Source organism: Gobius niger (assembly GCF_951799975.1).
Source record: "Gobius niger genome assembly, chromosome: 1".
Classification (NCBI taxonomy): Eukaryota; Metazoa; Chordata; class Actinopteri; order Gobiiformes; family Gobiidae; genus Gobius; species Gobius niger.
This window is the reverse complement of record NC_136852.1, coordinates 35,890,811-35,903,229: the sequence shown is the minus strand read 5'-3', so window position 1 is coordinate 35,903,229 and position 12,419 is coordinate 35,890,811. Positions and strand designations below refer to the sequence as shown.

Here is a 12,419-nt window from a genome sequence, read left to right as displayed (position 1 = left end):
TGTCACACCATGTGCACTGTAGCACACACACACACACACACACACACACACACACACACACACACACACACACACACACACACACTCAAGCAGCCACTTAGACATACACACACACGCATGCACACTGTCACACCATGTGCACTGTAGCACACACACACACACACACACACTAAAGCAGCCACTTAGACATACACACACACGCACGCACACACACACGCACACACGCACACACACACACACACACCTTTTGAGTCTTCCCCTCCTTATGGACGGTGTCCATGATGGTTTTCTGCACAACTGTCAGGTCAGCAGTCTTCCCCCTGATGGTGAATTCTCCTGAACCAGACTGAGAGACCATTTAAGGTCTCAGGGACCCTTTGCAGGTGTTTTGGATTCATTGGCTGACAAAATAGCATTGAGTGAGAGTTTGTTTGAGAAGGGGGTATTAGCTTGAAGCCAATGTTGTACTCTATCAAAGTCATATTGCAAAGGATGCTGAATATCAGTGCTATTGGATTTTGAGCGGTTAATAATGGTATCATCTGTATATGTTTGAATATTTCAGTCTGTGCAGGTAAGGGAGAGATCATTAATGAACAGTGAGAATAAAAGAGGGCCAAGTGATGACCCCTGAGGTACACCTCTATCTATGATTTGAAAATCAGAATGGCTGTCTTTAAAGAACACAGTGCTTCGCGTATGGTCCGTGCACGTGGAGGACTTGGCTGAGGTCTGTGGCGTTGGGGGCAGTATTAGGATGTCCCTATAAATGTTACCGTCTGCCAGCCGCAGATCGATGCTCAGGGAAACGTCGTCCCTTGAGCCTGCCGCTTTCCACCTCCTCGCTTTTCGGTCCTGGTTGATTGTTTGGAGCCCATCACCAAATCCTCTGCCCTACTGGCTCCGCATCGTTGGCCACAGCGCAATGTGGCTCCCTCAGCAGCTTCGCAGTCCCGAGTACTGAGACGAGCAAGTGCATTATATTTACTCACTTTAAAGGAATAGGCCACCGTTTTTACATACTGAGATATGTTCTTACCTTAGCTTTGACGAGTTCTTTAGGACCTGTCTGGTCTTCCCCCGTGCCTTCAGTCACGTAAACACAGCGCAGACGGCGTTAGCAGTTAGCCTCTCCCTCTATAGCTCCAAAATTGGTCAAGATAGAAGCTACCAAGCTCTTCCACGTTTTCCCTATTTAAATATGGTTACGTGAAGTGTTCCACTACAAAGTATATTTACACAAAATTAAACAATGTGGATTTTCTAAGCGGATAAAAGGGGAAACTATATTGTAAGGCGTAATAATACCAGGAGTAGTTCGAAATCCGCGCAGTAATCTTCACTTTACTGTGCGGATGCCAAATTACTCCTGGTATTATTACGGCTTACAATATTATATCCGCTTAGAAAATCCACATTGTTTAATTGTGTGTAATTATACTTTGTAGTGTAAGACTTCACGTAACCATATTTAAATAGGGAAAACGTGGAAGAGCTTGGTAGCTTCTATCTTGACCAATTTTGGAGCTATAGAGGGAGAGGCTAACTGCTAACGCCGTCTGCGCTGTGTTTACGTGACTGAAGGCACGGGGGAAGACCAGACAGGACCTAAAGAACTCGTCAAAGCTAAAGTAAGAACATATCTCAGTATGGAAAAACTGTGGCCTATTCCTTTAAAGTGAAGAGCTTTCTTTCGGGGCGTGCTTCTCATCCTCACATGGAAAAAGTTCCTAATTAACACAGAGCTTCTAATGTCAGTGCAGGAGATCCCAGGATCTTCAGGTCTACTGTAGCAAAACCTTTAAGAACATACACATGTGTTAGTAATAGATGAGCAGTAAGAAACCTGTTTCAACTTACATTCCGTCTGATTAACTGAGTCCTTGTCTCAGTGTGTGCTCCGTGTGTGTCAACAAACTCATCCACCTGTCTGTCTTTCTGTCCTTCTGTCTGTCTGTCTGTCTGTCTGTAGTGTCCAAATACCCAAATGAAGGTCTTAAGAAGTGCTGTTTACGCGGCATGGAGTATTCTCCCACCTTCCAAACCTGCGCAGAGTACGCTGAGAACAGACTGCAGAAATATCCCGAGCCCTGCCGCCACGCTTTCAGGGACTGCTGCCTCTACATCCAGAAGACCATTAACCAGCAATTCATCAACGGCCGGGCAGGTCAGCACAGTCCTGTCATTCAAAAACGATAAAAGTCCGTAACCTGTCATTCGGTGAGATGCTGCACAGGGGAATGGGGAAAACTTTTACATTTAGATATCAATTACAGTTAGTTATTAGTAACATTACTGACATAAATATGAGTTGTGTTTTGTTTTTTGGGTTCAAAGCTCAATAAATCAGTCAGGAATTAGATGTAAATGTGGAGTCTGTAGGAGCTAGTAAAGTGGAGATGTTGTTGCAAGAGTGGAATGAAAACCTCTACTTTCGCAGTGGGTTTCTCCCAGAAATGAAATGACTATATTTGGATTACAGCGTCATTTCGGTCACAGTATTTGTGAATGAATAAGTGTGGGCAAGACCAGGGAGTTCAAAGCGAGAAAACAATAATCATTGTAGAGTGAGAGTTTGGGCTGTTTTTTACGCTAAGATCTTAAGTAGGAACCTGCAAAAAACCTAGCGTGAAAACTCAATGCTTTCACCTGCAGCGTCTCGCCTCAAAGACACTAGATGCAAGTTGGTCATTTTATACTCACTACTGCCACCTCAGGTCTTACGCGCAACTGCAGGTTCTATATTAAGCTTGTGCATGACGACACTTCGGACCCGGATCAACAGCTTTTTAAGGGACAGTGCAGGATTTTAGAGGCAGTTGTGGTGAACAGGTCTGGGCTCATTCTACACACTCTCTATTGTCTCTTTATGCTGCATTTTGGAGACACAGGTTTTGGACATGCCATTCCTCATTTGAAAGCTCAGATATTGAGATTTAATTTATGGAGGTCTGTACTATGTGGAGATGATTACAGGTGCTCGTCATATAATTGGAATATCATAAAAAGTGCATTTACTTATGTTATTCAACTTAAACTGTGAAACTAATGTATGATGGACTCATTACGTGCAAAGTGAGATATGTAGCCTTTATTTGTTATCATTTCCATTATTATGGTTCACAACTTGTAAAAAAAAACAAATTAAAATTCTCAGTAAATTAGAATATTTTAAATTAAAACAAATAATAAAGGCTTGACATCAGAGCCATGCACTCCCGTGGGACTCGCGGGACCACGTGGGACTCGCGGGACCACGTGGGACTCGTGGGACTCGTGGGACCAAGGTTGCCAGGTCCGCGGTTAAACCTTGGTTTTTTTTTAAAGCCATTTCGCAGGTGAAAAAAACTGTTTTTTTGCCTTGCTGTAATCAATGTCAAATTGTCTATTTCTAGCTTATTTTTGATCAAAATCACTACTTCAAAGGCAAATCTGCGGCTCTGTAAGCTGCTTTTTCAATAAGGGAGCGAGGTAGGGGCGGTTTCTCATCATCGCAGGAGCACATGGGCTATGTTAACTAGAAACAATATTGAAAATTCCAGCTGTGCCGTATGTCCGCGGGTTTTCCGCAGTTTTCAGATATTTTGGGCGGGTTTGGCTGAACAGACCTGGCAACCGTGGGCGGGACCAAACGCAAAACAGTGTAGCGCAGGACACATTTTTAAAGCTCATTGCGGGCGCGGGAGGGGGGCGGGACTAAGGGGGAAGCAAACAGTACAAGTAATTTTTCATTTTCATTTCATTTATTCATTCTCTTTTGAGAATGAGCACATTCGTACTGCAGAATTACTGTGTTCACCTCAAAATTGATAAACAGACTGAATCTCTGAAGACAAACACATAGCAACACACGCATGCGCTTCATGGCAAATGGGTCAGTGCAACATGGCACATTCAGCCACACTTTACTCCACAGAAAAAGTATAAAAAACAGAACACTCACTGTGCACTCAATCTTCTGGGGATCCGTCGTAGAACTCCTCTCCATCAATGATTCTCACCCGTCTGGTCATGCAGTCTAAACAACAGGCCTGTCTTCACCTGCCCCGCGCCCATCGCCGCTTGTTTTACATGTCTAAAGTTGGAAATAAGCCTTAACGCATCCATAGTGCAGCTACTGTAAGCTACTTGTTTGGGTGCGATGCATTCAGGGACAGTGAGAAGTGCGGAAAAAGCGCACTCAGGTGCTGAAGTTTCGCCGGATTTTCTTCCTCCTGCGGTCGTTCCTCCAGATGTTTGGGAGCCAGTTCCTGCCACCCCTTATTGCCCCCCCGCTGGAGAACCCCACTGTTATATTTGTCCAGATTTCCAGCACGTTTGGCTGTGTCCATGCCTCACAACAATGCACCTTTCGGACGCCCAGTGAGCAATAAAGAACAAGAAAGAACAAACTCTCTCGCTCTCCAGGGGGGTACAGGTGGGGTAGAGCTAGAGCAGGGGTGTAGGTGGCTGGCTCTATGCCTGTCCACAATATTGTTTCAGATCATGTTTCAAATTCATCAGGCATCAAAACAGGCTTATATGTCTGCCATCATACAGCGCGATTATATACTCATATTAATACTACTTTACAACTAATGCTTTCCCGATTAAGTGGATAAGACGAGGAAAAGACAGTGATTTTGTTCTTTATTGTTCACTGGACGTCCGAAAGGTGCATTGTTGTCAAGCATGGACACATGCACATTATTTTTACTCTCATTTGCGTCTGTTATCCTGTGATTTTTATTGTTGCCAAATGGAAAGTATTAAAAGGTTTGCTGACTGCGGTGTAACTTTTCCTGCAAGATAAGCCAGTAATTGATGGAATGTGATGTATGACCAAAGAAGGCACACGCATACAATATTTTAATGGCACAGGTTGAAACTCAGGCTCGGTAGATCCTGCCACTGAAAGGGCATTTTCCCCTGGTAACTTCAATGAACAAAGGCTTGTGTTTAGTTTGAAGGCATTTTATGTGGGACGAGAGTAAATATCTTTAACGAGTGGTGGCACAGATGGTAAAGTGGGTTGCCTCATGTGCAGAAGGTTGGTGGTTTGAATCCCCTGTGTGTTTTTGCTCACTTTGCTTTCTTGGCTATATTAATTTGCTATTCATTATATTTTCCTGGACACGTAATTTATATATACTATAATTTGAGTTTTAATTTTCTATAATTTATTTTCAGAATTTATCCAACATTACAAGATGATCTATATCTCTGGGAACAGAAATAATGGTTGATGCTTCTGCCTGTATGTCTCACAATTGGATTTATTATTGACAGTTTGCACATGAGCCCAAGGCCATATCCCCGGTTTATTGTAATTAAAGCCCTCTGGTATTTAAATGTCTTTCATGATAGCCTACGTGGAGGTATATCTGTTTGAGGTGAGCCTTGAGGTTCATAACTCCATCTAATGGACATATAAGGATACATCCTTACAGAACTATCTGAGACACGCCCATAAACAAACCCAAAGTAACCCCGCCCACGTTGATCCTCAACAGCTCCACTGACCAAAACAACAGCACGTGGTTACACAAGCTACACCATGGATGCGTTAAGGCTTATTTACAACTTTAGACATGTGAAACAAGAGGCGATGGGCGCGGGGCAGGTGAAGACGGGCCTGTTGTTATGGATTACTGTACAAATGGAGAATGATCCACCAGACGAGTGAGAATCATGGATAAAGAGGTTAAAGAGCAGCAAGTTCTACGACGGATCCTCAGCAGATTGAGTGCACAGTGAGTGTAGTAGACATGAAGCGCGTGCGTTTGTTGCTCCTGTGTTTGTCTTGATAGATTCAGTCTGCGTTTGGTGATACACAGTGACAGGAGCATAACTTAGTTTGGGGTTGAACTGGTGTGACTGTCCCATAGACTGTGAACAACCTTTACTATTCTACAGTCGGCTATATGGACAGACCCGACGCTGAGCTGGTCTACTTGCTTTTTGTGTAATAATAATAAATTTGGCAATGTGTCGGGAGAGCGAGACGTCTCTGCTCCGCCTCCAACCCGGTGTGCGGCGCGCGGCAGGCGGTCTTGTCCACACGTCTTCCTGCAGGCCTGGTCAGGACTCCTGCAGTGCAAACGTCCCCATCTTGCGGGAATTGCGGGCAGAAGCGGGGCAAAACATCACAGATGGGGGAGCGGGAATGAAAATTACAGTCCTTTGCGGGATACAGGCGGGAGCGGTACTGCACCATGCGGGGGCGGGCGGGCGCAGGACTGAGAAATCTGTCCCACACAGAGCTCTACTTGACATATGTCACTTTGCATCGTATGAGTGTCTATCATATATTAGTTTCACATTTTAAGTTGAATAACAGAAGTAAATGAACTTTTTCATGATATTGTAATTATATGATGGGCACTTATACAGTATGTGAGTATTTGATAAATAAGTCTTTTTGGATTGTTGTTTGGACTGATTTTAACAACACAAACCAAGAAAAAAATGTATTTGATCATACATTTGGCCGGATAATAATAATTTTTAAATAGCAATTTTTTATATATATATATATACTATATGTTTTTTTTTTCCATCTGGCAACATGTTCCAGTTTTTTTGGTGAAGTTTATTTGATCTTCTACTTTTCTACTTTATTTTACTAATAAAGTTGTGTTTATTTTTGATCACTGTAGTGAAAACAATAATAAAAAAAACAGCACAGACACATTTTTCGGTCACACGATAATCGCCATTCAGGAAGCGCATTTTAATAAAATAACATATGCATTCAATCAAGTCAACACAGAAATATGATCATCAAAATAATTTACAGAAATGACATTGTTTTTATTTGGACAGAATTGGGAGGAAACTTTGGCAATGTTCCGACTCGGGTGAGGAGCTCCTTCCCGGAGAGCTGGCTCTGGCAAGTCAAGAAGATCAGGTGAGTTCCTGAGGTCATTTCACAGTGCTTGATTTGATCCCCCGTTTGGGGGAACGCATTCCCCCAATTCAATTTTTTTCAGGGTTAAGGATCCGGGAAATATTTTGGAGGATCCGGCAAAAAATGTATCTGATGTTATGGTGTCTAATGAGAGTGTTCCGGCAAATGTTTTGGCTTGTTCCCCCAATCCATCACATCAGACCAAAAGTGTTCCTGAAAATACTCATTTACAAATTAAGCACTGTCATTTCATCAACATTTTGTCATAATTTCAGTCATTTTTTAACAAAAATTACACTCAAACTAAATTCTGAGACTAATACTATGACTAATGCCCAGATATTCTTGTCAACTAAAAGAAGACTAAATAAAAAGGAAAGCTCTGTAGTACAGTGATTGGCGCTCATGCTTCACAGCGAGAAGGTCTAGGTTCGATTCCCACCTGGACGGGGGCTTTCTGTAGAGTTTGCATGTTCTCCCCGTGTCTGTGTAGGTTTCTTCTGGATATTCTGGTTTCCCGTACCACTAAAAACATGTACAACAGGCCAGGATGAACAAGAGTATGTTTGACTTTGATTATTATGAACATGATCTCGTCTAAATAGTATTAATGTAAATTAAGAATTTACAATTTTACATACAATTTTGACAAACTCTTGATTACATTAAATTACATTTGCGCCAAAAGTCTAAAGTCCACACCTTGCGACCGCCCCTGCTCACTCTCGCCCCTGCTCACTCTCACCCCCGCTCACTCTCGCCCCCTGCTCACTCTCTGCTCACACTCGCCCCTGCTCACACTCTGCTCACTCTCGCCCCTGCTCACACTCTGCTCACTCTCGCCCCTGCTCACACTCTGCTCACTCTCGCCCCTGCTCACACTCTGCTCACACTCGCCCCTGCTCACACTCTGCTCACACTCGCCCCTGCTCACACTCTGCTCACTCTCGCCCCTGCTCACACTCTGCTCACTCTCGCCCCTGCTCACTCTCGCCCCTGCTCACACTCTGCTCACACTCGCCCCTGCTCACTCTTGCCCCTGCTCACTCTCGCCCCTGCTCACACTCTGCTCACTCTCGCCCCTGCTCACACTCTGCTCACTCTCGCCCCTGCTCACACTCTGCTCACACTCGCCCCTGCTCACACTCTGCTCACTCTCGCCCCTGCTCACTCTCGCCCCTGCTCACACTCTGCTCACACTCGCCCCTGCTCAGTCTCGCCCCTGTTCACTCTCGCCCCTGCTCACTCTCGCCCCTGCTCACTCTCGCCCCTGCTCACTCTCGCCCCTGCTCACTCTCGCCCCTGCTCACACTCGCCCCTGCTCACACTCGCCCCTGCTCAGTCTCGCCCCTGTTCACTCTCGCCCCTGCTCACTCTCGCCCCTGCTCACTCTCGCCCCTGCTCACTCTCGCCCCTGCTCACTCTCGCCCCTGCTCACTCTCGCCCCTGCTCACTCTTGCCCCTGCTCACTCTTGCCCCTGCTCACTCTCGCCCCTGCTCACACTCTGCTCACACTCGCCCCTGCTCACTCTTGCCCCTGCTCACTCTCGCCCCTGCTCACACTCTGCTCACTCTCGCCCCTGCTCACACTCTGCTCACTCTCGCCCCTGCTCACACTCTGCTCACACTCGCCCCTGCTCACACTCGCCCCTGCTCACACTCTGCTCACTCTCGCCCCTGCTCACTCTCGCCCCTGCTCACACTCTGCTCACACTCGCCCCTGCTCACACTCGCCCCGGCTCACACTCGCCCCTGCTCAGTCTCGCCCCTGTTCACTCTCGCCCCTGCTCACTCTCGCCCCTGCTCACTCTCGCCCCTGCTCACTCTCGCCCCTGCTCACTCTCGCCCCTGCTCACTCTCGCCCCTGCTCACTCTCGCCCCTGCTCACACTCGCCCCTGCTCACACTCGCCCCTGCTCAGTCTCGCCCCTGTTCACTCTCGCCCCTGCTCACTCTCGCCCCTGCTCACTCTCGCCCCTGCTCACTCTCGCCCCTGCTCACTCTCGCCCCTGCTCACTCTCGCTGGGTACAGATAAACCAGGTAAGGCAACACCATCCAAGGAGGCGTCTGCATCGGTAGCGGCACCTCGGCTGCAGCCAACACAGGGACCAACACAAGGGGCCCGGACAACACCACACCTCCATCCAGACACCCACAGACAGACATGCAAACACATAGTGTGCTGGGAGTTTTAGTGGACTGTAAATTAAACTGGACCAAACATATAGAAATGATAGGGGTAATAGGGGTAATGATAGGGGTAAAAATCATTGAGATCTCAATGCGATCTCAATGATAAAAAGATACAAGCACTGTCTTACACAGCAATCTACTAAACTAATCACACAAGCGCTGGTACTGTCCTACTTGGACTATTGTCCAACAGTCTGGTCAAATGCAACATCTGAAGGAATAAAAACCTTACAAGTAGTCCAGAACCGAGCAGCTCGAATGGTGCTGTGACTACATGACCAGCACAAAAGAAATGCTGAGTAAACTAAAATGGTTGTCAGTGAAAAACAGACTCTTGTACTCTCTGTTATCCTCAGTAAAAAGTATGTGTCCAAAGATCACTTATGAAAATCTCCTGTTCAGCCACGAGAAACACAAATATAAAACCAGACATGCAACGGCCAGAAAATTTCTCTTGCCAACAGTAAGATCGAATAGCATCACGAGGACCTTCACATACAGAGCTATGCAGGCGGGAATGGACTTCCAGATAGTCTAACGTTAGTGGAGGACAAGAAGAGATTTAAATTGTTACTGAGAAAACTCTTACAAACAAATGTGGATTGAATTTGGCGAATGAACGTGTCATGTGATATTCCTTTCTGAATGCAAATATGTGCTACTTTTATGTACAGCTTTTATAGGATTTTAGTAGGATATACAAATGTACTGATACACATTTTTGTATGATTTAAATACTGTTTATACTTTTTGTGAATGGATTTAGTGGGACCCCAGGAAGAATAGCGACAGCATGACTGCGCTAATGGGGATCCTTTCAATAAACAATAAACAATAAACAATAGTATATAGTGAAAAAGGTGACAGTTCACGGGGCCGCGGCGGAACGCGCGGTTTGCGGGCATTTTTTAACAGAACATGTAGATTCTATGATTAATGAACTCAAACAATCCATTTTTTTGTAGTGCACATGATGGACAACTAGTAATTCAACACTAAACTTTCATCTTGTTTTAGAACTGTAGTTCTACTAATGGTAGTTTCCTCACAGAGTGGGCAAGAGAGAGTAAAGGATTTGTACATAATTCAGAATTCCAAATCAGGTTCTGTTCATCAGAAGATACTTCTATTTGAATTATATTAAAAAAGGATAAAATATTGTTGCATTTTCCATTTTTTAAATATTGATTTTAAACTTTTATTGACTATTTATAGAAATATAGCATAAAACTGCAGAATATGCCACCCTATACCATGCTAAATAAAATGGTATCAGTTTTTTTCAGGCTTCAGTGGGCGACTAAAGGCTTACAAATGGTTTGGCATTATTGAATAGTTGCAAGTTTAAAAAACAGGTTCAGTTTTAGTAAACTTGTCATAACGTCTCTGAGCCCGGGGCCTGAGCGGAGCTGCTGAGGTGCGCTCAGACCGCGGACAGACAGGGCCTTTCCGAAACCGCTCCCTCCTCCCTCACCCTACCCCCTAACACTCAGTCTGCTCGTGCCCCCGGAGTGGAGTTCTGTCCGAAATGGACCCCTCAGTGAGGGGGAGTGGGAGGAAAGCTCCTTCTCAGCGAGTCTGCATCGACACCACACTTAACAGGTGTGTGTTACACCGGAGAGCAGTCCCACGAGCAACACACCAAACAACTTCAGTTCCGCGTTTACTTAGGACCTAAGTGTTCATTTCAACAACTTTATCGTCATATAGACATGTATTAAGGGGGGTGTTATGCAAAATCGACTTTTTCAAGCTTTCCATCATGTTATTCTGTCACTCCCTCATTAAAAACATGCCTGAAGTGTTGCCTTGGCACATTCACGTATTTTTGAGTAATCTGTAAAAACTCTGATGGCGGCCATTTTAGGGATAGGTTTGCCTGAGTCCTCCTAGGAACGCCCCCACCTCCTGGAGACGCCTCCAAGCTTTCGTCACCAGCCGAGTAACCAACCACTGCTCCTCAGCAGAACCCCCTCCCCACTGATGCCACAGACAGCGCGTGGAGGGGGCGTGTCGGAAAGGGTCAGAGGTTCTTAAAGAGACAGAGGCCTATTTCAAGACATTCACTACAGCCATTTTGAGAGAGACATTTTATACAAGGCAGTTATTCTAATTTACTGCATTTACAGACCAACAGAAGGTTTGTCATCATTGTAGTGTGATATAGACTGGTGCTATGTGATTGAAAAAAGCAGAACACCCCCTCTTTAATGAAAAAGAAAGTGACAGTGAGACTTAATATGATTTTATTGGGAGAGGAAAAGTTCTCACTTGTGAGTTTGAAGAAGTTAAATTATATAATGTAAATACGACATATTCAAATCTGAATTACTTTGTAAACTCATAAGAGAACCTTTTATTTATTTAAAAGTATGATCAGTTGAACTTGTGATTTTTGCCACATTATGGGCTGTGAGGAAGCTCCTCTCTCAAAGTCGCTGCTTTTAGTTTGTCTGCAGAAGCGCCGCATCTCCTTCCCTGTCTGATGTTGACGTTCTCGCGTCCGCAGCAGCGTTGGCGCTACCACGCGGTGCCTCATGGGAAATGTAGTTCCAACATGTTTAATGCAATTTACCAGCGGGCCGCATATAATATAAATAAGTAATTATCTTGCGGGCCGCAAAAAATTACCTCGCAGGGAGCATTTGGCCCCCGGACCGCCTGGCCTAGGGGGAGAATTGAGATTGGGCCTGTCTAACCAGTCACTATTTAAATGTTCGTTCAGTCAGTTTCAGTTTTATTTCACACGGGCAGTTGGACATGACACCTCCCCTTTAAAGGAATAGGCCACCGTTTTTACATACTGAGATATGTTCTTACCTCACTTTAGTCGAGTTAATATATCCCCGTCTGGTCTTTGTCCGTGCGCTCTGTCATGCAAACGGAGCACATACGCAGCCTAAAGGTTATTGACGGAAGTGAGCGGGGGAAGCCTTTAGGAGTTACTGCGCGGACGTTTTACTCCTCGTATCATTACGCCTCACAATATAGTTCCCCTTTTTATCTGCTTATAAAATCGACATGTTACATTTCTGTGTAAATATACTTCGCATGAAAACACTTGACGTAACTTTATTTAAATAGGGAACACGTGGAAGAGCTTGGTAGCTTCTATCGTGAGCTTTTTTGGAGCTATATGACATGTGGGAGAGGCTGCGTATGTGCTCCGTTTGCCTGGCAGAGCGCACGGACAAAGACCAGACGGGGATATATTAACTCGGCTAAAGTGAGGTAAGAACATATCTCAGTATGTAAAAACGGTGGCCTATTCCTTTAAGAGGCCCTGTCCTCGTATTTGCACACAGCTTTTATCACACACGGAAATGAGCAGCTGTGC

General features: G+C 45.1%; 1 protein-coding gene across 1 annotated transcript in view; it reads left to right on the top strand.

The window, feature by feature from the left end:
- Positions 1-12,419, top strand: part of c5 (complement component 5) — a 199,674-nt gene that overhangs the window by 82,962 nt on the left and 104,293 nt on the right. The window contains exons 17-18 of the mRNA XM_079563481.1: positions 1,973-2,167; positions 6,805-6,889. Of these exons, the coding sequence (XP_079419607.1) occupies positions 1,973-2,167; positions 6,805-6,889 (280 nt within the window). The remainder of the gene's footprint in view (positions 1-1,972; positions 2,168-6,804; positions 6,890-12,419) is intronic.